This window comes from Pseudonaja textilis, chromosome 1 (genome assembly GCF_049901715.1).
Source record: "Pseudonaja textilis isolate UNSWEBS1 chromosome 1, rPseTex1.2, whole genome shotgun sequence".
Taxonomy (NCBI): domain Eukaryota; kingdom Metazoa; phylum Chordata; class Lepidosauria; order Squamata; family Elapidae; genus Pseudonaja; species Pseudonaja textilis.
Window position 1 is genome coordinate 261,018,018 of NC_141990.1, and position 24,375 is coordinate 261,042,392.

The 24,375-nt window shown below is 36.7% G+C and overlaps 1 protein-coding gene across 4 annotated transcripts in view; it reads left to right on the top strand.

Annotated features, from left to right (window-relative positions):
- The window catches only part of CD82 (CD82 molecule), a 71,402-nt gene extending 59,892 nt beyond the window's left edge, over positions 1-11,510 (top strand). For all 4 annotated transcript variants that reach the window (XM_087921398.1, XM_026707433.2, XM_087921397.1 and 1 more), the window contains exons 6-9: positions 1,570-1,677; positions 6,183-6,371; positions 8,440-8,523; positions 10,515-11,510. In XM_087921398.1, coding sequence (XP_087777524.1) covers positions 1,570-1,677; positions 6,183-6,371; positions 8,440-8,523; positions 10,515-10,592 — 459 coding nt within the window. In that variant the 3' untranslated portion in view covers positions 10,593-11,510. The remainder of the gene's footprint in view (positions 1-1,569; positions 1,678-6,182; positions 6,372-8,439; positions 8,524-10,514) is intronic.
- Positions 11,511-24,375: the final 12,865 nt, after the last annotated feature.

Sequence of the window (24,375 nt, forward strand, 5' to 3'; positions counted from 1 at the left end):
AAGTTACTTAAAGACCCATTCATGTAATTATACCATTCAGAAATATATATTGTTAGGCTGCTCTTCAAACCTAGATTCAGTCATAGAGTTCACTAGCCAGTACTCAATTTGTGCAAATTATTTACGTTTGTTAAAATAGCTGATGGAAAATTAATTTAATGTAGGTTGAAAATATCACAAACTGATATTGCAGTGCTTCCTGCATATTCATCTCTATGCTCCTGCTCTGATAGGCCAGCATTAGAGGAAAAGGTTTCTGGGTTTCTCCATGTTCCTCAGAAAATATTTTTCAGGTTTAATTTATGTAAGATTTTCATAGGTTGCCTTAGCATTGTCATATGACAGTAGAAAACCAACATTTGTCAGTCATCCTGAAAATGAGAATTGTAAACTGCCCAATACTTCATCATGAAAGGAAAATATAAGCACTGCAGTAAATGAAAAAGAAAAAAAAATTCTCCCATTTAGTGCCCATAGTGTCTAACATTAATGCATTTTCAAAAAGCAAATAGTCCTGAGCTCATGCTAATGTAAATTTTCCTGATCATAATATGTCTTTACTGGACAGGAACATTTACATTTCTTATCAAGTCCATATTATAGCAAATTGAAAAAGGTCAAATTTTACCCTGATCAATTACAATAAGACCCTCTATGTTTAACATGGTGTGATATAATTTTTAAAAAGCAACCTTGCATGATACTTAAGTAACTATAAATTTCATTCCTTTTACATTTTTCTGTGTGGAATCAGGCATACCTTAGTTTTTGACACTAGTAGACTAAGTAAAAATTGAAAGCGTGGACTGCAGTTTGACTTGAAAGTTAATTCTTAATAGAAACTTTTGACCTTTGTGGTAATTTCCAGTTTCACCAAGAGGAAATTGTGAAACATTTTACTGTTCTTGTCTGACATCATCTTCTCAGCCGGCAGATAGTAATCCAGACACTTGTGCCATTCATAGCTCAAGAGATGAGCTTGCATTTTGCTGACTTGACACTTGCTAGGGTTCACGCCGCAGGAGATTTTTGCCGTTTGCTCAGACATGTGTCCTAAAAACAAAAAGACAGATGGCTGCCTTCTTTCCAAATCTGTAGCAGTTGGCAATATTTTACAGCAACTCTGTTTTGCAAGAACTTGTTTTTGTTGCTTGTGTTTCTTTCTTTATTCTGTGATTGCCATATAGTCTAATTGCCAGAATATGAATCCTGTGAGTTTAGTGCTCAGCACCAACTGACTGATATTCATACTTGTTCTTAAGATACTAATAGAATAGCTAACAATTATTTCATCACATCTTAGACATGGTTTGTAGTGTTGAGTGAAATGCTTTGACTTGTCCCTTACTTTCTTTTTGTTGATAGAGAAAAAAGTTGTTATTGTTTCTTCTCTTTCCCTCCCTCCAGTTTTTACTTGCAGGACATTCTGGAAGACACATCTAGGGGAAAAAGGAAAAGATTCCCTTATTATGGAATAAAGTTCAAATAATTTATGTATCTTCAAATGTAAGATGGGATCAATAATCACAAGACCAGTGCTTAATTATGTTTTTGTATTATTTTTACTAGCTTGAAGCAGAAATGTCTGGGATCGTTAGTGAACTTGTCCAGAATTACAATCCTTCTGACGACAATAATAAGACCCTTGAAAATGCTTGGGACTATGTCCAGTTACAAGTAAGTTGCCATGCAAGAGTTAATGAGATAGTTAGTGGTATTGTCAATAATACATACGGTAAGGTTTTTCTTGAATGAGAATAGTAACATTCATTTTCATCTAATTTAATCATAAACTAATATTGATATTTGAAGATTGGCTTCAGGCAGAAGTAAGTGGGTAGAGAACCTTATGAATCAAACACAAGTTCTAAATATGAGAAACAAGTTGCTTTCATAGAGTGGGTCATATCATCAATATACGGTCTTTTTGTTTTCCTCTGGTATTGTTCTCAAGATGCACAATACAGAGGTACAAGCAGGAGATACTGTTGAGGTACTCATTTGTTAAAATCTCTTTTCACCAAACAATGCTCATGATACAGAGTTCTACTGTATATCCAAGGAACTTATTCAATCAATCACTGCAATCTCAACCTATCTTTTCTCTAGAGCAGTGTTTTTCAGACTTGGCCTCTTTAAGATATATGGACCTTAACTCCCAGAAAATGGGCTTCAACTTGGGGAATTTAAAAATTGAAATCTATACATCTTAAGGCAGTCAAGTTTGAAAAATGCTGCTTTAGAAGCTCAAGGCAGTATACATAATTTCCTCTTTGTATTTTATTTTTTAATTTGGTGACTTAGATTAGATGGAAATACGAGATCACTGAGTTTCTTACTTGAGCAGAGACTTGAACCTGAATTTCCCAAATCCTAGTCCAATTCAAATTGAACATGTGTGGAGAATATGGATCCATTGACATGTGTGAATAATTATGCAATATCTAATTTGCCAGATGTAAAGTTTGGCATGTCCTGTGCATGAGATCTACTTCGGGTGTTACCACAGAAAAACGAAGCATGCCTGAATTGTCCACGTGTTCAATTACTACAGGGTGCAAAGCTGCATCGTGGCAGTGTATTTATATATACATTTTCAACACTGTGACCGCATTTACTAGCGAGTTCCATATGTGAAAACTTGTTGCCATTCAAGGTCCACAGACAGTTTTCTTATAAAATCAGACACAGTTTATTTCATATTTTTAATTGTAGGCTTCACATAAACCAGGACTCCTGAATCATTCAATGACACAGTTTGTATACATTGTTAAGGTTTATACTGGTGGCCACCATAATATGCTTACTACTGATGGCTCTTGACAGCAACCATCCCTGTACTCCTGTCATTCTTACCCAAGGGCCTAAACACCAATTCTTCTGTATGTAGCCTATAGTGCCATCTAATATAGTTTCAGATTATCACAGCATCTGGTTGGTAAGAAGCCAACAAAAATAAGACTGGGACTACTTAGCTCTAAGAAGCTACCAGTTATATTGACTTGGTCCAGATATTTGTAGGATACAAATAAAGAGCTGGATTATGTGTCATCGAGTTGGTGTTGTCTTTTAATAATCATACATGATCTGTTCCTAATCTGGTCCTTCAGGTTTTCCAATGGTGCACCCATTATTGTTGTAACTGAGTCCATCCACCTTGTTCCTGGCCATTCTCTTTTTTTCTATCCTTCCTTTTCTAGCATTATACTGTTAAGTTTTTCATTTTGCATAAAATACTCAACATGATAATTTGACCCAGGTCACTTGAGCTCTGAAAAAGAGTTCTGGATTGATTTATTCTATGATGCATTTGTTTTGGGGTTATTTTCCCTTCTTCTTTGCTATAGTATTCTCAGGAGTCATCTCCAAAACCAAAGTTCTTCTGTTGATCAGAATGTCTTCTAATAGGAAAACTGTTTTGTACATCTGGGTAAATGCTGTTCCATTTCTTCATCTGAGAATTAAAAAGCACATATATAATTTTTCTTTAGTCAAATAAGGCTGTATTAAAATGTGGTGCAGAACTTGTTTGGGCTTCTTAACAAACCTAAGTATAGCTGAAGACTTCTGTTAAATGTAGTCAGTGGTTTTCCTTGGATAAGGGAAGCTGCTTACCCTACATCAGAAGCAGCCTCCAAATTGATAGTATTATTCTTTGCCGAGTATGATTTGATGTTCTGCAAATTTGTAGTCTTTTCTAGGCCAACTGTCTCTTCTAATAGACATGGCAGGGGGTAGGGGTAGAGAGAGCATGTATCAGGCTTAAAATCTGTAGCTTAAAATCACTTTTATACCAATACAGTCAGATTAATTGGACATCGGTGTTTAATACGTTCTTTATCCACTCATACTCTCATCACTCTGTCTTAGAGATTATATTGCATTCATTCAATATGAGAGAAATTTGAGTTTGGTTTCTTCCTAAATCAATTGGGGATATTTTAATTGGAGCTATTAGTTCACAGACTAATGTGTGTTTTACCATAAAACAAAAACCTGTAGATTGTCTCCAAGTCAGAACAGAACATGGAGTTATGGTCTTTGTAAACCAGAAATGAAATAATGAAATTCATTTTAGCTAGTTAGGGCTAAGTAAACTCTCAGTTACAATTTTTTCTCACAGTTTTGTAGCTATTGCATAGATTACTATTACCATTTTCAGCAGGTTTCTAAATATATATTCTATTCCCAACAGCGAATTGACTCTTATTTACATACAGTACAGTATATTATATAATTAAGGCCTACTTGGTCTTTCTTCACAAATGAAAAGTCTTGCCAACTTTTTATAAAATCCTTTTTTAACCACAAGCTAAGAGGAAAGAATAGTAGGAGAGCTCCATCTTTTGGTGACTGGCTATTCTTAACAATTGGCTTTTTTCATGCTAAGGAAATAACTCTCAAGCTGGTGTTTATGAGTGAGGCTGGGAAGTGCCTCTATAACATACTTCTTCAATCACTTTCAAAGAACTAGCAATTCAGGGCATTACATTGGATCTTCAAGCAGAATGAAATCTAATTGCCTGCTGTTCCAGAATACCATTGAGTGAGAATTAACAATGTTGTATATTCTTCAAAGTGGAAGAATATACAACATTATGAAAGCATCTTCTTTTTTTTTGATGGCTACATTGAGTTTTACAATTGTTACCCTCCATTTGAAACTGGATAGGAAACTCATAAGCAAATGGTGTGCTGGAAAAGTTGCATCCAGTTTCATTGTATATAATGCCATTTTGGTTATAGAATTCTTAATAGATCTTATAGGGAGGCAGCTTCACAGTCAGCAGCCTTGCCAGTTGATTTGTAAGCCATTTCTGTAGAAGCCCTTGAGGTATCCCTGTAGTTCTTATTAATAGCACCATTTTTGAAGCTAGTCAGACACAGTCCTATCACAATGGACTTCTCACATTTCCAGACAGGTGAAGTAGTTTCATATGTTGGGATGTGCTTTCATATGAAAGACCTACTCATTTTTAATAATAACAATTGTAACAATGGCTACAAAATATGCTATCTCACACCTAACAGGATCCCATCTTTATTTATTGATCCCATCTATTTGTTAAATAAATTTATACAGCTGCCCAACCCACATAAAATTACTCCCAAAGTTATCCAAAGGAAAAAAAATCAACCCACTCCTGCTTATTTTTCTAGTGTGGCAAAAGAAATCATTTTAAATGTCTAAAAGAGGGACGTTTTGATGACATTTTGTTAATTGTAGAGGTTGAAATGAATTCTGTAGAATTAACAGAGGTACATTTTACACGGTGGTGTAAAGGTAAGGATCCTACAGGTATTAACCTTTGATATATTTTGCCTTCAATATGACTAAGGTGAAGAGAATGATTCTGCTTTTATGAGACTTGCTACTATTTTTTTTCCTCCTTAAAATTCATTCCAAACTCACAAAATAGGTAACTTCATCTTATTTATCTTATTTATTGAATCAATTAACGTATTTTCTGCTTGATTTTATTACCTTAGATTGTAAAGGAGAAGTGAATTTTGCTATATTATGGTGAAGGTGTGGTTTGTTTTGTTTGTCTGTTTTGACTCCTGGCAAGTACATGGACAAGTCCATGCAATTTTTGCTGGTGTTTTCTTTTTTAAATAATTGTATGCTACACATAGAATTTTATTGAGCGAGATAGTACCACTAAAAAAATGTAATAGTGATGAAAAGAGAAGCAGAAAAATCTTCTCAAGCAAAACGTGTCATAGTTCTGAGTAATGCTCTCAATGAATTAGTTCAAAACTCTGAGGCTGTTGCTGTTTCAAAGATCCTGCTTATTGGGCATATCATACCGGTAGGTTCAAAAGTCAAGCCAACTCTGAATAGTTCCCGCACTTTGGCATAATTAAAATATAGATACTGGCCACCCCACTTTGTGTCCCAGATCACGTTAACCAACCAAACAGGTCTTGGTACTCCCCTCCTGCCGTTGCTAGGATACGCTGGGTCAGCTTTAGCTCTCAAGAGCCTTATCAGTGTTATGTCTGGCACTCTAAAAGGAAACATTCTACGTTCCACAAATCTCCCTCCCCCTTTAGCATGGCAACTGAGAAAGGAAATAAGGAATTTTTATGGCTTCAGTTAGAGTCCTTTCGATAGTTGACAAAATGGCCCCGTGACACTGAACAGGAAGTAACAAGGTGCTGTTTTCCTTTAAACATAGCTACAATGCTGTGGTTGGACTGGGCCAGAAACTTGGAAAAACAACACAGCTCTTCAGGGAAAAAACCAGACATTCTATCCTTGCTCTTGCTCCAATGACTCCTCTAACTCGCAGGCGGAAGTGGGTTTCTGCCTCCTGGATATTATTTCCAACTCTACAACAACGGATGACTGGCCAGTTAAAAAGCAGGTGAGTGTCTCATTTGGGGAAGTTCTGTCCAGAGATCTCTTGATTTTAAAAGAACAGAGAAAAAAAATGCTACCAGCTTTTGTTTACCTGCTTTCTTTCTCTTCCTCCCTTCATCTCATTTTGTTTGGCGTTTGGTCTGAAAGATTTTTGGGAGGACAATATAAAATATTTCTTTTCATTCTTTTTAATGACTTTTGAGTTGATCTTAGTTGATCTTCCTGGTTGAAGGGAAAGTGTTGAAAGTGGATGTAACCATGGACATCTCCTTGACATGATTACAGACTGCCCATTCACCCTGTCATTCTGAGAATCCATTTTGCCTTTTTATCTTTCATTTTAATTCTTAGAGGCACTTTTGAAGCCCATTTTATTTGCCTCAATCTCTCCTATCTTATCGGTCATTTATGTAGCCTGCTACATATTCATACACAATTTTGATTTCAACAAATGCATCCATTAGAACAAATGCTAATGTTCATAGACATAGTATATACTCCAAAAACAAAAGTTTTGGCGTTTGCTGTTTGGCGTAGCAGTATACTTTATGAGTTTCCAAGACGCATTCCGATAATGGCATTTTAGTGACAAAATCCTGGAAAAGATTTTTATACTATGCAGTTCTTAAGTTTACTTTATTGGCTCCAAAATTTAGTTTTTTGCTTGGAATATATAAGTGCTGCTTTTTCCTCTAGTGCAGCGGTCGCCAACCAGTGGGCCGCGGACCACCCATAGGTCCTGAGAAAATTTTGGTGGGCCGCAGAGAAATCTCAGCCCCAGAGCAACCCCCCCTCAAAGCAATTAATCCGGGCTGCTAGAAACACAAAGCTGTTCAGTCCACATGGCCCGCTGGAACCCTCCCCGCCCACTCACTCCTTACCCAGCAAACTTGTCTGCTAAGTTGCTATTTTTCCTTTTTCCGACCATCATCTGCTGTTCCAGGAGATTTAGATTAGCTAGGGAGCAGGAAATGGTTGGATTTCTTGCTTTCTAGCTAAGCACAGCCAAACCTCCCTTAGGATTGAAGGTTTTCCTGCAAGCAAATTCAGTGCAGACTCACAGCAAGCAAATTTGAGAGACTGAGCTAGCCGATGGCAGATAGATAGATCACTGAATGATTCTGTGAGCAACTCAAATCTGCCTGCTTTGCCTGATTTTGGATAAAAGTTGCTTTTCTATTTAAAAAAAATCAATATTTACATACATGGTGTGTTGTGAGTTAATTTTGTGAGTTTGCTTGCAAGCAAATTTTATGTGACAGACTGAGCTAGCCAATGGCAGATAAATTTCTGAATGAATCTGTGATTCTGTGAGCAACTCAATCTGCCTGCCTGCTTTGCCTGCTTTGGGGTAAAAGTTGCTTTTTTAAAAATAAAAGATTCAATATTTACATGCATGGTGTGTTGTGAGTTAATTTTGTGAGTTTGCTCACAAGCAAATTTTATGTGACAGACTGAGCTATCCAATGGCAGATAGATAGATTTCTGAATGAATCTGTAATTCTGTGAGCAACTCAATCTGCCTGCCTGCTTTGCCTGATTTTGGGTAAAAGTTGCTCTTTTTTATAAAAAAAATCAATATTTATATAAATATTTATAATATTTACATACAAGCCATGCCCAGGCAGTCCCATGACCACCAAGCCATACCCACAAATTAGACCACGCCCACAAAACCAGTTAGTAGTCCCTGGGATCTAAAATTATGAGTTTGGTGATCCCTGAGTTCCAAAAGGTTGGCGACCCCTGCTCTAGTGCAGGAATATTTCTGATGGGTATGGTTCAAATTCAGTGTCCAACAACCCTTTGGAATCTAATTGGGTCACAAGCCAGCAGTAAGGAAATAAGATATCCTGGAAAAAAATCCCTGCTTGTCAGAGATAAGAGAATCCTAGACTAAAGAGAAAATAATAGCTTTCTAATTTCTTTTGGCCTTATCCAGAATAGTCATTATAAATAGAAAATATTTCAAAAGTACTTGTGCTCTAGCTCAAGAACACTGTCCTGCTTTTGGTAGTTATTATCCATAATCTTATAATCTTGCTAAATCAGATGTGGTACGTATCTTCCAGGGATGTATGAAAGGTGTGCAGAATTGGTTACAAGACAACCTTGGCATCATCCTTGGGGTGTGCACGGGGGTTGCAGTCATTGAGGTAGGTGTTCATTTTCCTGCATTTTGAATAAAGCTTTTTTGTTAGTGGCTTTGCTTGTAATTACAAGCAAAGCAAAATATTATCTGTATGTACAGTACATCGGCTCTTTGGCCTATGAATATTTGGTACTTGGTGGAAGTTAATCAATTTTCCTTTTATGTATTTATTTAATATATAAAACACAGAGAAAAATATAAATAGGAAATTAGGGAAAGGAAAAAGAGAGGAGAAAAGAAAGTCTGAGGTACAAGGGAGAAAAAAGAAGAAAAAAGACACTGACTTCCAACTTTTTTTAGCACAGTACAAGATAAAAACACTCCAGCCTCAACTTTTTGCTTTTTCACATTTGCATATCACTAGCTATTTCTAGAATAACAAATCTTTCTGATTGACGAAACCAAAGTCAGCACTTCATTTTTTTTTCATCACAGGCACACAATCCAGAAGCGATATCCAAGTGAAAAATGTACTTAAATATATTCTCTATAATCAATTTTCCAAAAAGTATGAATTGTTCTTTCTATTCCTTATTTTTTTTAAATTATGTCTTGGCTAAAAGTACATTTAAAAAAAAATCTACATCTGATGATTGGAGCCTTTTAAAGAAGATAGCTTTGATTAAATGTTTTCCTGTCAGCTTCAATTTATTCACACTAGCAATATTGTTTATGATTGAAAACAAAGTAGCAAAAAGGGAAATGAGAGAGAATATGTCTGAGGGAGATACTATGAACCAGATATAAATAGATCCAAACCTGAAGACTCAAATATCCGAGGAGATCTGGTTATTTGCTCCATCTACATCTCTTCCATTGTCGTTTCTCAATTAGAATGATCATTCTATCTCTCATGGCTAATGGAGATTTATTTCACCTCAGCAGGTTTCTGATTTCCATTTTTATTATGTATGAGTTCCTATCTGCTGATGCTGCTTTTTTTGTCCCGACATGTTTCAATATGATGACAGATCAACTATATTGGTCATGGCAGGCTGAATATGGTTCATTAGCTGCTTCTCACATTTTTATTTGGAACATTTTATTAAACATATGAAACTAAATGCAGCAGTCCACTCATTCAGCGACTGTTCAAAGTTACAATGATACTGAACAAAGGAGGTACTTAGGAGGGGTCCTTATAGTTGTGTTCATTGCAGCATCCGATGATTATGTGGTAATTATTTGTGTGCTCAGCAGCCTGCACGCAATTGCAATGTTGCAATATCCTGTGGTCAAGTGATCAGAATTTGTTCCAGCTTCCAACAAGCAAAGTCAGTAGGGAATTATGTGACTGTGGAATGCTGCAATCTCATAGGATTCACTTAACAACAGCAATGGGGACTACTGGACTACTGGAACTATCATCATAATTTGGTGCAGTCATGTGATGCCCTACATTATGATTGCATTGCTTAGCAATGGAATCCCTACTCCCAATGATCATCAGTAAGTAAGAACTAACTGTAGTAAAACTCATACTATGAAAGTGCTTTTCACAGTAATTTTAGCAAAATATAGCTCCCTCTCTGGAGGAGCTTATAATTGCAGCTTTGACAATCGGAGGAGAACCAAGAAGACTGAGAAGATGAAGGAAGTTGAGATAAAACATGTGGTGGTGCAGTGGTTAGAATGCAGTATTGCAGGATTCTTCTGCTGATTGCCAGCTGCCTGCAGTTCAGCAGTTCGATTCTTATTGGTTCAAGGTTGACTCAGTCTTCCAAGGTTGCTAAAATGAGGGCCTATTGTTGGGGTCAGTATGCTGACTCTGTAAACTGCTTAGAGTGGACTGTAAAAGCACTGTGAAGCGGTATATAAGTCTAAGTTCTAAAACCAGAAAATGCACTTTGGCTTAGTCTTAGGTTCCATTATAAGAATCTGTTTGGTCTAAATCTGAATAATCGCTGAACAGCTAAATTCTGGCCAGGGATTCTCCATTTCTTTATAAGTGCAAAGAACCAGCCTTTTCATCCTTCCTTCCTTTTTCTCTTGCAGTTGCTGGGAATGGTGCTGTCTATCTGCCTCTGCAAGAACATTCACACTGAAGATTACACCAAAGTGCCCAAGTACTGAGAGACTGCTGGTCTTGAGAGCTGCCCCAGAACACATGGAATGCCCTTTTCTTAAACCCAGGCTATCTTCATCCCTCTGGTGACAACTCTGCAGTGTTGCTGCAGTTCGATTAGGTTGTGTGGTATTGATGAATTATTTGAGGGACTTGGGCAGCCTCCTTTTATCTCTTGACTCTTCTTTTATGAAACAGGCCATTTAAATCTTCTTCTCCTTGTGAGATACCCTGCACCTTTATTGCCAGCACCTCTCCCTCCCTTCCTTTTATCCACATTTGTTGATTGTGACTAAGCTTAGAGTATTCCCATATTCCGGTTGTTGCAGCTGTTTGCTCTATGTACATAATCCTTATACTGTTCATTGAGGAAGGTTTGGAGGGAGGGGGCTTTAGCTTCTGTGGTTTATTTTTTTTAATCACATGCTTTTAGAAATACACGCTGTAGAGAGGAACGTCTCTCCTCTAAATAATCGGATGCCTGTATCTTTTTTTAGCTTCAGTTCCTCTGATCTATTGAATTGATACCAGCCAGATCAAGAATTGGACTGTAAGCTTAAAATACCACCGTTTACCTTTTGGACAGGGATGTATGATATGGAAAATGTGATATCATTTTTCTCCTTTCTACCATACTCCTCCCTTTGGGAATCCATTACATTGGAGACATTTTAGTGATCGCTTCTCCAAGGATGAGTCTGTCCTGGCTCTCTGACATCTACTCCTGGTTTGCCAACTTTATATGAGGTGGTGACGGAGACTCTATACATATTTCCAGTCACGTTAGTATGAATCTTCTGTAATTCTGTCTTCTCTTTGTTCAATGGTAAACTTATACAGAATTGATTATTGTTCATGCCAATAGTGGCAGGGAACACTTTTTCTGCCCTTTAGTTTATATGTACCAAGGAAAGTACATAGCTCTTCTTGCCTCCCTGGTTGGGGATCGTGTGACCTTGGGGTCACTGTAGTTGCCACCAGAACCCATGTTGCAGGAGTCACTGTGAAGAACTTACTGTTGATATTTTTACTGGGAGATGCTTCTCTATTCAAAAGCCATGTGAACATCTATATTCTAAGGCAGAGGCCTCCAAACTTGGCAACTTTAAGACTTATGGACTTCAACTGCCAGAATTCTGGGAGTTGAAGTCCACAAGTCTTAAAGTTGCCAAGTTTGGGACTCTCTTCTAAGGTGATGCAAGGAAACAGCCCAGTTTCACAAGGGAAATCTCTCCTTCCATATTAAGGAAAGGCTGCTAGTACATAAAACTGTGAAAATGAAAGTCAAGATTGTGGTCACAGTATGATTAGCATTCTCTCCTGATACCATGGCTCTGGTTCTGCATGGAGAGCTTCCATTTGAGGTGTGCCAAAAAAGGCAACCAGGAAAACTTAACATGTCCAGAACTACAAGTCCCTTACATTAACAATTATTAATATATAGATGAAAGCATGAATGCTACGTTCCATCATCTCACAGCACAGAAGATACTTTTTGCAAATAGGAAACTTGATCTTTGTCTACTGAGGGAGAATGAAATGGGTTTGACATAATTTAGAGACCAAATCTAGTTAAGAGTACCTGCATTCCCATGCTTTCCTACCTTTCAAATATTATAATTTCTTATATAACTATAACAAGGAGTGATTTTGCTAGATTTTGCGCAGTAAGACACTTGGATGATTCAGAGTCCCATCATTTGAATCATTTCACATTAACAGTGTAGCAAACATTGGTCATTTTATTTGAAATAATGGTCCAGGTTGACTCTTGTCCTACTGCCATCATCCATCAGTCACTGTTTCATTTTTGAATGAAAGGCTGTATAGGTATCACTTCATGCTTCATTTGATAAACTTCACTGATAAAGTGTTTTTGTGATGGTTCTTGTTCTCTTGGATTCAGCTCTGAACAGAAGAATGCTGGAGTCATTTTGGATTTTTTTGTTTTTGTTTTTAGAAACCACTTCCAAATGAAACAAATGCATGTACAGATTTAACAAATAACGGGTGGGTATTTCAATAATAAAACATTTGCTTAAAAAAATACCAAAATGTTTCTACTTTCATTCTTGTTGTAGTGTCAACCTATCTTTGTTTAGGAGGCCAATGATGCAAATGGGGACCTCCTGCCCCCTCAGCAGGAGTACCTGCATTGATCAGCATTAGTTGGGCAATAGAACTGGATTGGCCACAATAAGATTTAGCAGCTTGTTTCAAACAATGACTTTTCCCCAATGTTCTTTTACGTGTAGGACCTCCCTACTCTAATCCTAGCCTACTTATGCTAAATAAGAAGATAGTCTAGATAAGTTCAGAAGACTTCCCAAAGAAGTGAAACATCTTCAAAGAAATCAGAAAGTCCAGTTACCTCTTATAAAATCACCTTTGGAACAGCCATGACCTGGATGATTCAGAATCTCCATAGACATTTAGCTAATATTTTCTTTTATTACTTTTTGCCAACCTTCTAAAACTGTAGTCCACTAGAGGGTGCTGGTGAGAGAAAAGAGAGAGAGAGAGAGAGAGAGAGAGAGAGAGAATAAAAGCTGTAGAATAAAATGTATGTATGTAATGTTTTGGACAGTTTTATGTATTGTCTGGAGAATACTTAGAATTCTTCATTTAAAAAAAAACTTTTTACAGACTTTCTGTTTTAAGTGCCACAATGAATCATCTCTTAAATAAAAATGAGTAAAAATATAGAATAAGTAAAAATATAGAATTTAAATTTACATATAAATTATGAAAGTTTAATAATACATAAAGGTACATATCACCAAAATTGAAAGAACTGAGGTGTTTAAGGAGAATTTTAATTACCTTTGTTTGGAGCTGCTGCAGTAATAGACCCTACATAGAGGACAGGACTGGATTAAGGTTACTCTCAAGGCCTGGATTCAACATGCAACTTTGTGAGAGTGAGTGGAGCTGTCTGGGTGTCAAGGATAGATATAAAGTAAAAATTGCTTCGGATTTCAGTTGGTGAGGCAAGGTGAACACTGCTCGACACGATTTATAGAAGCAAAAGCAAATAGTATAGGACTTGGTCAATTCTCAAGACAACCATTCACATCCTTGTCTACTCACTGCCTTATGTAGAAAATTAATACATGAACTGTATGTGGGGTTCCTTTGAAGACTACTAAGAAGCTTCAGCTGGTCTAGAATGCAGAGCAACAGAAGCAACGATGGGCTTATCTCACTGTGCCTATGTGACGTCTCGCTTCCACAAGATCCATTGGTTAATGTGTTCTGGGGAGCAATTTAACATGCTGGTTATTACCTATAAAGCCCTTTATGGCAGGTTATTTGAATGACTGCCGGTCTCCTATGGTTTCTGTTGTATAATCTGGCAGAAGATGCATGCCATATTTCAGGACTCAGGATGCTTATCTTCTATGTAGCATGTCAGGGTTGCAAGCAATAGATCCATTGCAAGCAAAAACTCAAGAGGCAGATAGCTTCAAATAATAGCTTTATTGGAAATATATTGGCATATATCTGGTGAAAACAGACTCTGAAGAGTCCCTTGGTTTTCACCTAATTAAAAGAAAAGTTTTCTCCCCAATCCCAAATGATCAGTCACATGGCCCATATATCTGTTGACATCACTCCTCTGTCCAGGTGTGAGAACATCCTTGGTTCCCAAGAGAAAGTATTTTGATTTCACAACCCCAGCTATCTCTAATCCCTTTTTGAGCTGGATTTTGCATTTTCATGTAGAATAAAAGCTTTTCAATTTAGCTGTAGGAACAACTGGATGTCACTTTATCCCCACCCACCCCCAAAATGGGGTGTTTCATTTTCTCATCCTTCATAAGAATCCTCTAATTACATGAAAATGCCACTAAAACCACATACCACATAGGTTTTGGCTGCATTATATCCAACTGATGTCTTGCACAGTTAGCAGTAAGAAACTGAGCTTTCTTTCTGTTTCATATTGGCTGAGGAATAGGTTCTATTTTATCAGTCTAGTTTTTGGTGGGCTTTGCAATGATTTCTCCTTCAGCTCTAATTATAAGCTTAAATTCCTTAAACATGAGCTTGAGCAGGAAGAAACAGAAAGAAAAAAATTACTAACTTTCACCCACTCAGCAATAAACAAGGTGAATATATTGAAAATTTCCATAAAACTACAGCATTGAGAAAGCAATGGAAATAATTTTTTCATTTTTACAGTGGGAGAAGGAAGACAGTAATTTAGCCAAATATCTGGCATTACATTGTCTTCTCTTTAAAACTTCCAAATTGGATCTACTTGCCTCATAGTTGCTTTTCCTAGTTGTCTTCTCATACAATTAAGAGAGCATGTTGACACAATATTACAGTATGTTCCTAATTTATCATCATAGTTTTCTCATCTCAATTTTCTTTGTTCACATGAGACACTAAACTATGAACAAAAAACATGGCCTGAGATTTGGTAAAGGGCTTAGTTAAATTGCTGTTGGCCAGTAATTCTGTAAAGTAGGATTGTTCTGCTTTGCTGCTTAATGTTGGGTGGAAGGAGTGAGGTAAAGCCAACTAGTGCCTCATTTGCAAATGTAGGGTGCTTGGGTCTGCCTCCCCACCAACAATCCAAGCGCTAATATTGGGAGCTTGATCAGGGGAAATAACTTTTGTGTACATGTCCATGTGCATGGAGGATGGTTATGTGATCAGATAAGTAGTGGTCCAGAGACCAATGCTAAATAATGTTTTGATTAAGGTTTTGGTTTACTTAGTTAATTCCTCTTTCTCCTGTTGTTTGTTATTTTGCTCTCCAGAATGTGCTTTGGTGTACACAAACTTACTTTAACATCCATATGCAGTTGCTGCCTTTCCTGGGATCATAAAATATAGAATAATAGTGTTGGAAGGGTCTTGGAGGTCATCTAGACCAACCCGTTGCTTGAGCAGAAGACCCTGTACTTACATGTACAACACTTACATGATCTCAGGAAAGAAGGCACAGTTGCTTTCAGATGCTACAAATGGGAGTACTGAGAGTGCTTGTATGTTCTGAAGTCCCTCATAGAGACTGAGTAGGAAAAAAATAAGGAAAAAATATTATATTTTAATTGACTACAGGCCCTTTAAGCAATTAAGACTCAAAGATGTCAGCAGTTGGAACTGCTGGAAGTTGGATTTGAAATAAAAGAAAAGTAGGGTATCAGCTCAGCTCAAGACTGTATTATTTATTTAAGAAGTGATTGAATAGAATCCATCACTTTGAATGATTGATCATGGCTACTGAAACACAAGAAAGAAAATTAAACCTCTTTGTTACTGATCCAGCATGTCTTAGAAGGCATTCATTCCCTATTTGTAAGATTTATAAACTACCTCCTTCCAATGGCTCCAGCTGGTACATCAAATAAATCAAGCACAATACAGAAAAATAATATAGCTGTAGTGTAAACAGTAACAAAACAATATTTGGCAGAACTCCTAACTGTTTAATGTGTATCAATTTTCACAGAAGAAGTAAAGTTATCTTGGCCTACTTGTGGGTTCAAAATAATAAGATATAAATTCCTCCAGTGATATCAGCAGGTTCGAAATACTATCAATAACTGTTCTATTCCCACAATGGTAACCTGTGTGAGACAACAGGATGAAAAAGGGTTTTTTAAAAAAACATGCTCACAACTCTCTCGAATAATTCCCATTAACCCAATCAGGGCAACTTCAGATAGGAAATATGAAGGTATGAAGAAGAATGCTACCTCCAATGTCTAGGCTTTTGGCAATGGCTGCATTTGAATGAGGTTATATCCTGGAACACCTCTCTAGTATTCTCTTTTAGGAACCCATATGCATCCTGGGGAAGGAAATAGCAGATGTTTTAAAGGCCAGAGAACAGACAAAACAGGAAAAGGACAAATGCTGAGGACCACAGCAAACAACGTTGGCCTTCAAGTCAAGGGCTTCATTACTTGGCACCATTCACCCCTCATTTTTTTTCATCTCCTCTTCCTGTTTATCCATTGCACTTTTCACTTTTTGCCAGCAGGGGTCATCCCCAGACTCTATAACTGAAGAACTTCTCTGAATGAATCTGGATTTTATCAGAAAGGAAGACCATTTTGTCTGAAGATTAACTTTGAAAATAAGACGGGGTCTTCATAGATTTTGCAACGGTATACTGAAAGAAGCAGATTAGTTTTTCTTTCCTCTCCTTCCTGTGGCAGGGACGTTCATCTCAAATTCAGGCTTATCTTTTTGAGCAGATGCTGTACAGGATTCCCCATTCTTTTCAGGGGAAAATGCAATGTGAGAACTGGCAAGCCTCACAATGAAAGTTGGAAAACGATACTACTAAATATACTATTTGGGACTTTAGTCATTCTTTCTTTTGAAATGGAAAGAAAAGAAATATTGTGTGCAAGTCCCATAAACTGCAGATGCTGGAAAGATCTAAGCTGTTTCCAGTGTTAACAGCATTTCATCATCTGCCTCAGAGGTGGTATTCAGCAAGTTCTGACAAGTTCTGGAGAACCAGTAGTGGAAATTTCAAATAGTTCAGAGAACCAGCAAATACCACTTCTGACTGGAGATTTTACAGTATCCTTCTCCTGCCATGCCCACCAAGCCATGTCCATAGAACCGGCAGTAAAAAAAATGTGAACCCCACCACTGATCTGCCTGTTCTGTGGGGTGTAGGTAAGGACAATAATTGAGTCCCTGAAAGTCAAATTTAATGATTTTGGGAAAAAAGCTGCAATGGGTATAGCAATGAAAGCAAATGTGCAATTTGGTGTAGGAAGTTAGTACCCACCCCGCTTCTAGAAAAATGAAATATCCTGGGAAATATTAAAAAGGCAGACTATTTCCTCTAAAAAGAATGGACACTCAAGAACCAGAAACTCACCTCAGAAGCAGAAGTCACCCCTACCTTTGTTAATGGGTGGGCCATGAAGGCCTGGGCCAGAATACTTTACAAAGATCTCCAGGTAAAGCTACAGCAATTGCCAAAGAGCCCTTTCAGTGCATCATCCAGCAAGGCTCAACCAAGTCTGGAAATCAGGACAGCCTACAGAGTTGCTCCTGCATGGCCCCATGGGAGTCTGACAACCAATTAGAAACAAGCTTCAATTCAAATCCCAACAAAGGTTATAAAACCCAGGCATTCTCAGCACTTCAGTCTTTTTCTTTCTTGATCTCTTCCTTCACCTTGAAGCATGTGATCCTCCTTCCTTTTCACTCTGGAGCTCCAGGCCATGTGGTCCTGTCCACCATTAAACCTTCCAAACAGCCTCCATGTTTCCAGTGTCTTTTTCCCCACTTGGAACTGAACCCAGAAGGATAATTCTTCCAACACTGAATTTTGGGTTGATTTTCCCAGATGTTCTATTTTTTAAATGCTAAAATTATTTTGGAATTACTTTCTGGGGAGGTCTTTTCTTTTTTGTTTTTGTTTTAAATATACTCCTTGCCTTAAAACTTAAGCTGATGATATTCAGGAGTAGGCAGAGAGGATGAAGGAACTTAATTGGTGCTTGACAATCACAATTGTCAAGGTAAAAATCATGACTTGCTACAATGAATGATTTGCTCATAGAAGCTGAGAAAACTAACTCGTCAAAAGAGCACCATATCTCAGTGTAATCCAGGTTTAAACCAAAAGACTACTAAGAGAAGAATAAGAATAGTTGAGCCTTGGTGGCACAGTGGTTAGAATGTAGTATGGCAGAGTTCAGATTAACTCAGCCTTCCATCCTTCTGAGGTTGATAAAATGAGGACCCAGATAACTGGGGGTGATATGCTGATTCTGTAAACAGATTACAGAGCGCTTTAAAGCACTGTGAAGTGCTATATAAGTCTAAGTGCTATTGCTAATCATTGCAAATGACAGTGCAGATGTTAAGTGATAGGCAGTGGTTTTTACTGTTGTCTATGAGCAGGAGGTTGTCAGCCATCAGGTCATGGTTGTCCAAAGTCCTTGAAGACTTTTTGCTTCTCATCCAAGAAGCTTCTTCAGTTCTGAAGAAAGAAAAACAAAGAAAGTCCAGTTGCCTTTTGAAAAAGCATTCTTGGTGGGGAGCAGAGCTGGCGTCTCAATGGTACAGCATGCGATCTTGAAGCTCCAAGATCACCACTGATATCTCCATTGCAGGATGGTCTCTCCGGACCTAAACCGTCCCGTAGAGATGGTGATTGAGGAGGGCACATCCTGTCGATCCCAGGGACATCGCAAAGTCCCTGGTTGATCCAGGAAAAGCCTTTTTTGCTGGCAGCAGAGAGGCAGCTTTCCAAGCTGCTGAAGCTGGGACAGCTCCGGAACAGAAGAGATTGGAAAGAAAGTGTGTCAGTTTGGTGAGATGAACTTTTATTTATTATTTCTTGGAGAGAACACTCTGAAAAAATTAAAGTGGACTAAAAGTGAAGAGAAAAGAATTGAAGCGGCGTGATTAATTGTCAAAGTAAAAGTTTTTTTTCCCTTTTTTCCCTTTTTTATTGCAACTTTGAATTTGGCAAAGCTGTTTAACTTTAAGCTGGACTGGTACTTTTAAATCTTTCTATTTTTGTTTGTATTTCTCTCTTCCTTTTTTTTAAACAACCCTTTTGAAAATCCCTTTTTGACTAAGATTCTTCTGCTTGACTTAAGATTTATTTTTCTCCTTCTTTTTTTAAAGAAAGGGAAAAGACTACTTTTTTTTTAGTTCCTGGTTGTAGATTGAGGAGGCGGAAGTGAAAGTGAAGGAAAATAAGTAGCACTGCCGCCCAGAGGCTTGGAGACATTGTTTCTTTTTTTTTGTTTTTCCTCTCACTAGCTTGTGTTACAGTCAAGGACTCCGAGCTTTGTATTGGAATAGATAGAGATGGCAGTTTGTTTATTCAGGTACTCATTTATACAGATAGCTGGAATCTGGAGTTGAAGTTGAAAGAAAGAAGATTGGAGTGACCTTGAAAAATTCTGAGCTGATTTATCAAAGAGCCTTGGATATTTGGCGGCAGAGGCTTGTTTTATATTAGAATTGCTTTTTACCTTTTGCCTCCCTTTCTACCCCCTCCCCCCACTAGTGGGGCTCCTTTTTTCTCTTTAATTGGATTTTAACTTTTTAAACCAGGAACTAGAATGTAAACCTTTTATTTTGGTTTTCTTTTTGTTTATTAAGAGGAACATATAGAATATTTTTCTTTTTTCCTTTTTCTTTTTTTCTTTTTTACTTTTTACATCTACCATTGCAACTAATTGGATTACGGTATACAAGTACCTGAAGATTTTCTTTTTCCTTTTTTCCACTTTTTCTTCTTCTCTTTTCTCTCTCTCTTTCTTTACAGATAAGCATTACAAAATGAGTAAAAAGACAACAGGCCCAGCTTCTTCAATACCAACTCCCTCACCATCTGGAGGACAATGATCTATACAATATTACAACAGGAAAAAGAGAAAGAGAAGGAAGTGACATTACAGATGATTATGCAAGAAACTCAGAAAATTGAGCAAAAAATTGAAAAGACAGATGAAAAAGTGGAAAATATTCAACAGATGATGATGAAATATGAAGACAGATTCAAAAACATTGATGAAGATATACAAAGAGATAAGAAAATTGGAGATACTGATATTAGTTTGTGCAATATCGAGAAGGGCAGATGTGAACCATTAGGATGGGAAATAGACAAATCAGAATTTTACCTAAGATTTCAAAATATAGAAGAAGGAAAAGGTGAAAATCTTGGTGAAATAATGGCAGAAATATTGGCAGAAGCATTGGAAATAACCAAAGAAAAGATGATGGATGGGAAGGACAAAGTGTTTCATGTCTACACAAGATATGCAATGAGGAATAGATTACCAAGAGAAGTTCACATTAGATTTACTAAGAAGATTATTAAGACACAGATACTCCAGGTGGCGAGAGAGAAAACACAAAAATATAAAGATAAAGAAATTGTGGTGCTGAAACAGATACCAAGAAGAGAGATGAGAAGAGAATATTTATTCTTGACTAAAGAGTTACTTTAAAAAGGAGTAAACTACAGATGGCTGATGCTAGAAGGCCTCTTATTCACTTGAGAGGAACAAAGACACAGAATTGACACAGTTGGAAAAGCTGAGTTATTCTATTTAGAATACTTTAGAGAAAAGAAGGAAGAAAAAAGAAAGGAAGAGTCACTAATTGACTTCCAAGAGGAGTGTATAGCAGTAATTGAAAAAGAAAAAGAAGAAGGTGCAGTAGGTAGTAAACTCAGGGAACAATGAGAATTGAGATCTACTGGAGCAATAAAACCCTCTTATAAAGCTTTTTTTTTTGAAAATTTTATTTGGGTTTTCACAAAAACAAAATACAAATAAAACATCTTTTTTGAAAATAGCATGGTCCCAGGTTATCACTTTTTCATACAGACACAAAACTCAATTTCATGCTCATTTTTATATTCTATTCCATATCTTATTACCATTTTATATTTTCTACATAGTTTTTCCCCTCTTCTAATTTTCTCAAACTTTGTTTTAATTATCTCAATTCAAATAATTATATTTATACTTTTGTCTGTCCTGTTACAATTTCACATTATCTTTTTTTATTAAGCAAATTTTTCCCTGTAGTTACCAATTACACTATGATTTTGATGAGTACTGATGAAAAGTAATTAAAAAACTTTATGGACATCTATTAGAATTTAAATTGGAGGAGGAACAAGTCAAAGAAACGATGATTGCTTGGGGGAAAATTTTTGGATATGGGATTGATTTAGAAAAATGGCAAAAATTGTGGTCTCAAAATTATAAAATGACAGTGTCAACTGCATATAAAGAAAAATTGTATAAGATGTTTTACAGGTGGCACTTACCCCCGACAAGACTTGCGAGAATGTTTAAGAATAAATTGGATAAATGCTGGAAATGTCATCAGATACCTGGTTCATATTACCATATGGGGTGGACATGTTCGGACGCGAAGAAATATTGGACTAAAATCCACACATCGTTGGAAAAAATGATAAAACAACATATAGACTTTAAACCAGATATCTTTTTATTGGGAGTCATACCGGACATATACAATAAAAAACTGAAATATTTGATTGTAAATATTTTAAAAGCGGCTAGAATTGTATTTGCGAAGAACTGGAAAAATGACAAAATACCTATGCAGGAGGAAGTTATCAAAAAAATTATGGACTGTGCTGAAATGAGTAAACTGACATTTGAAATTAGAGAACAAGAAGACAAGCAATTTTACCTGATATGGGATTTGTTTTATCAATGTTTAGATAAAAAGACATGGTAATGTAATAGACTAATTTTGTGATAGAAATTTAATAGACTGATATAAAACATAATATAGATATATATAACCACTGGTTGAAAGTATAACACAAATTTTAAGATAAAATTTGGAATGTCTCATAAAATGATGGAATAAATAGTTTAGTCATGGATGATTAATAACTGATAAATATATAAGCATATGTTAGTTCAACAATGTCAAGACTGATATAAATTGTGAGTAAATGACTGCGAAAGGATAGCACAAAAGATATGTAACCAACTGACACACTGTATGTATATAAAATGGAAGATGGTATTATGTTAAAAAGAAAGAAAGAAAGAAAAAGCATTCTTGGGACAACTGGAGGGATAGTGTATGGATTAGAATTGGGAATTTTCACCTTTGAGTGAAAAAAAATATCCCTTTTCTATTGGACTGAGTTTCTTAAGACTGTCTTTCAGCAACCTCTGAGAAGCCTCAGATGGTTGTGATCTTATAATCTTCCCAACTTGTATTTCCTCAGATTCTCTACTTTGGCTCAAACCCAGTTATTTTTGTGGGTCCTCAATCTGCCTTATTGCAATGCTGGAAGAGAATCCCTAGTCTTCACACAATATGCCTTGTTAATAGGACCTGCTACTTTCAGAATGCTGGTTCTCCTTCAAAAGCTCCAAGTCTTGCTCTCTTTGGGTATTAGCTGATCAGAATCATTTTGGAGTCAAGCAATGCCTAAGTCAATTTAGATCAATGGTTTTCAAACCTGACTATTTAAAGATGTGTGGATTTCAACTATGCTGGCTGAGGAATTGTGGGAGATGAAGTCCACACATCTTAAAGTTAACCAAGTTTGAAGAAAAAAACATTCATTTAGATAATAAATACTAAAATTCTTACATCCCGTGTCTTTTTTTCCACAAATATATTTTTGAAAAAAAAAAAAAAGACCAAAGGAAAAAGCAGCACAACACATGAAAACAGAAAAAGACAAAAAGCTTTTAATTATGAAAAACCGAGGACACAAACACACAAAATAATGCATCCTATTGGACTTTGACTTTTAATGTGGCCAATTCCTGCATTCTCGGCCCCACTTCTTTTTCTTTCCAAGACATGTGATCTAGAACTGAGCTACGGTAAGCTAAATTTTCTACAAGCTTAGTGTGTTTTACATGCTTTCCCTGCCTTGTTTTTCTAAAGCAGTTATGACTGAAGCTTTGGTTCCAGAGATTAATATATTAATGTATTGGGGAAGGGGCTATTTTGATTTATATTGATTTTATGATCATTTTAGTCTGGTCTGTCTTGTGGTTTCTTTTGTTTTATTTTGTATGGAGGGATTGGATTGGGGTTTTTTTTTTAGGCTGCCCAGAATCCATTGAGATTGGGCAGCTATAATAAATTTGAATAAACAAAAATAAATAAAAACATTGATATAAAACAATGCTTGTTCATGTTATGTGTGATTATTTTATCCTATGGATATGAATAGATTATCATTTGTTTTAAACACAGTGAACCAGTAATTTAATTCAGAAATTACCACTGACACAGTTGTTGCTCTTTTTACTTTTTGTGGCAGCCATATGAAAGACAAACATACACACAAACACACACAGAACTGCAGGGACATGTCAGAAGACTGTCTATGTCTATTTATAAATATCTTGAAGATTTTCAATCAACCAGGTCATAGTTGTCTCAAATGTGCTTTTTCAAAATGCAACTGGACTGGGTTTGTTTGTTTGCCTTTTGAAAATGCACCTTTGAGATATGTCTGTCATAGTTAGTCACATCAGAATCAGAGAAAAACTGCAATATCTACATGTGTATGTTTCCTGTCCAGTGCCTGCTTAATCACAGGAGTCAGCCATAGGAAAAGACATGGAACAGCAAGTTTTCCTTCTCTTTTCTCCTGTCACAACATGGATCCCCTCAAAGCGGTAGTGAAACAGGCAGTAACAGAAAAGAGGAACAAGCTAGATCACAGGGTCAATGATAAGCCTACTGCTGAATGATGCACTTTTACCGACACCTAGCTTCACCAGTCTTCTTCTGCTCTTTGCCTATTAGCTGCGAGATAAAATATAAACATTAAGTGAACAATTAAGAAATCTTAATATTACTAAAGTTAATGATATCCAAGGTTATGAATCTAATAGTGTGGTAAAGGCCAAAGAAGAGTGAATCACTAGATTCACTAGTCACACAATTACAAGAGCCATCTTCTCTCAAAGATTGTAATGTCTTTCTGTTCCTTGAAACTTTGTTTTCAAAGAGCTGCTGGAAAGTGCTGACTATTTCCTCTCCTTTTTCTCTGGGTAGCAATTTTGGTGGATTCAGCAAGTTTTGCAGGGTTACAAAATGTTGTAATGAGGGTGGTTCCCCATCACAGGAAGTAACAGAGTAACTGCATAAAGCTGTCCTGTGACCTTCTCATTATAGAGGGATTTGGGCATTTCTGGAATGTAGTTTCTTTTTTATCTTTTGTTATGTCCAACTTGATTGAGAGTTAATAAACTATCTTCCCACTTCTATTCCCTGGGATATTCATGGCAGTTTTATGCCATGTTAGTAGCC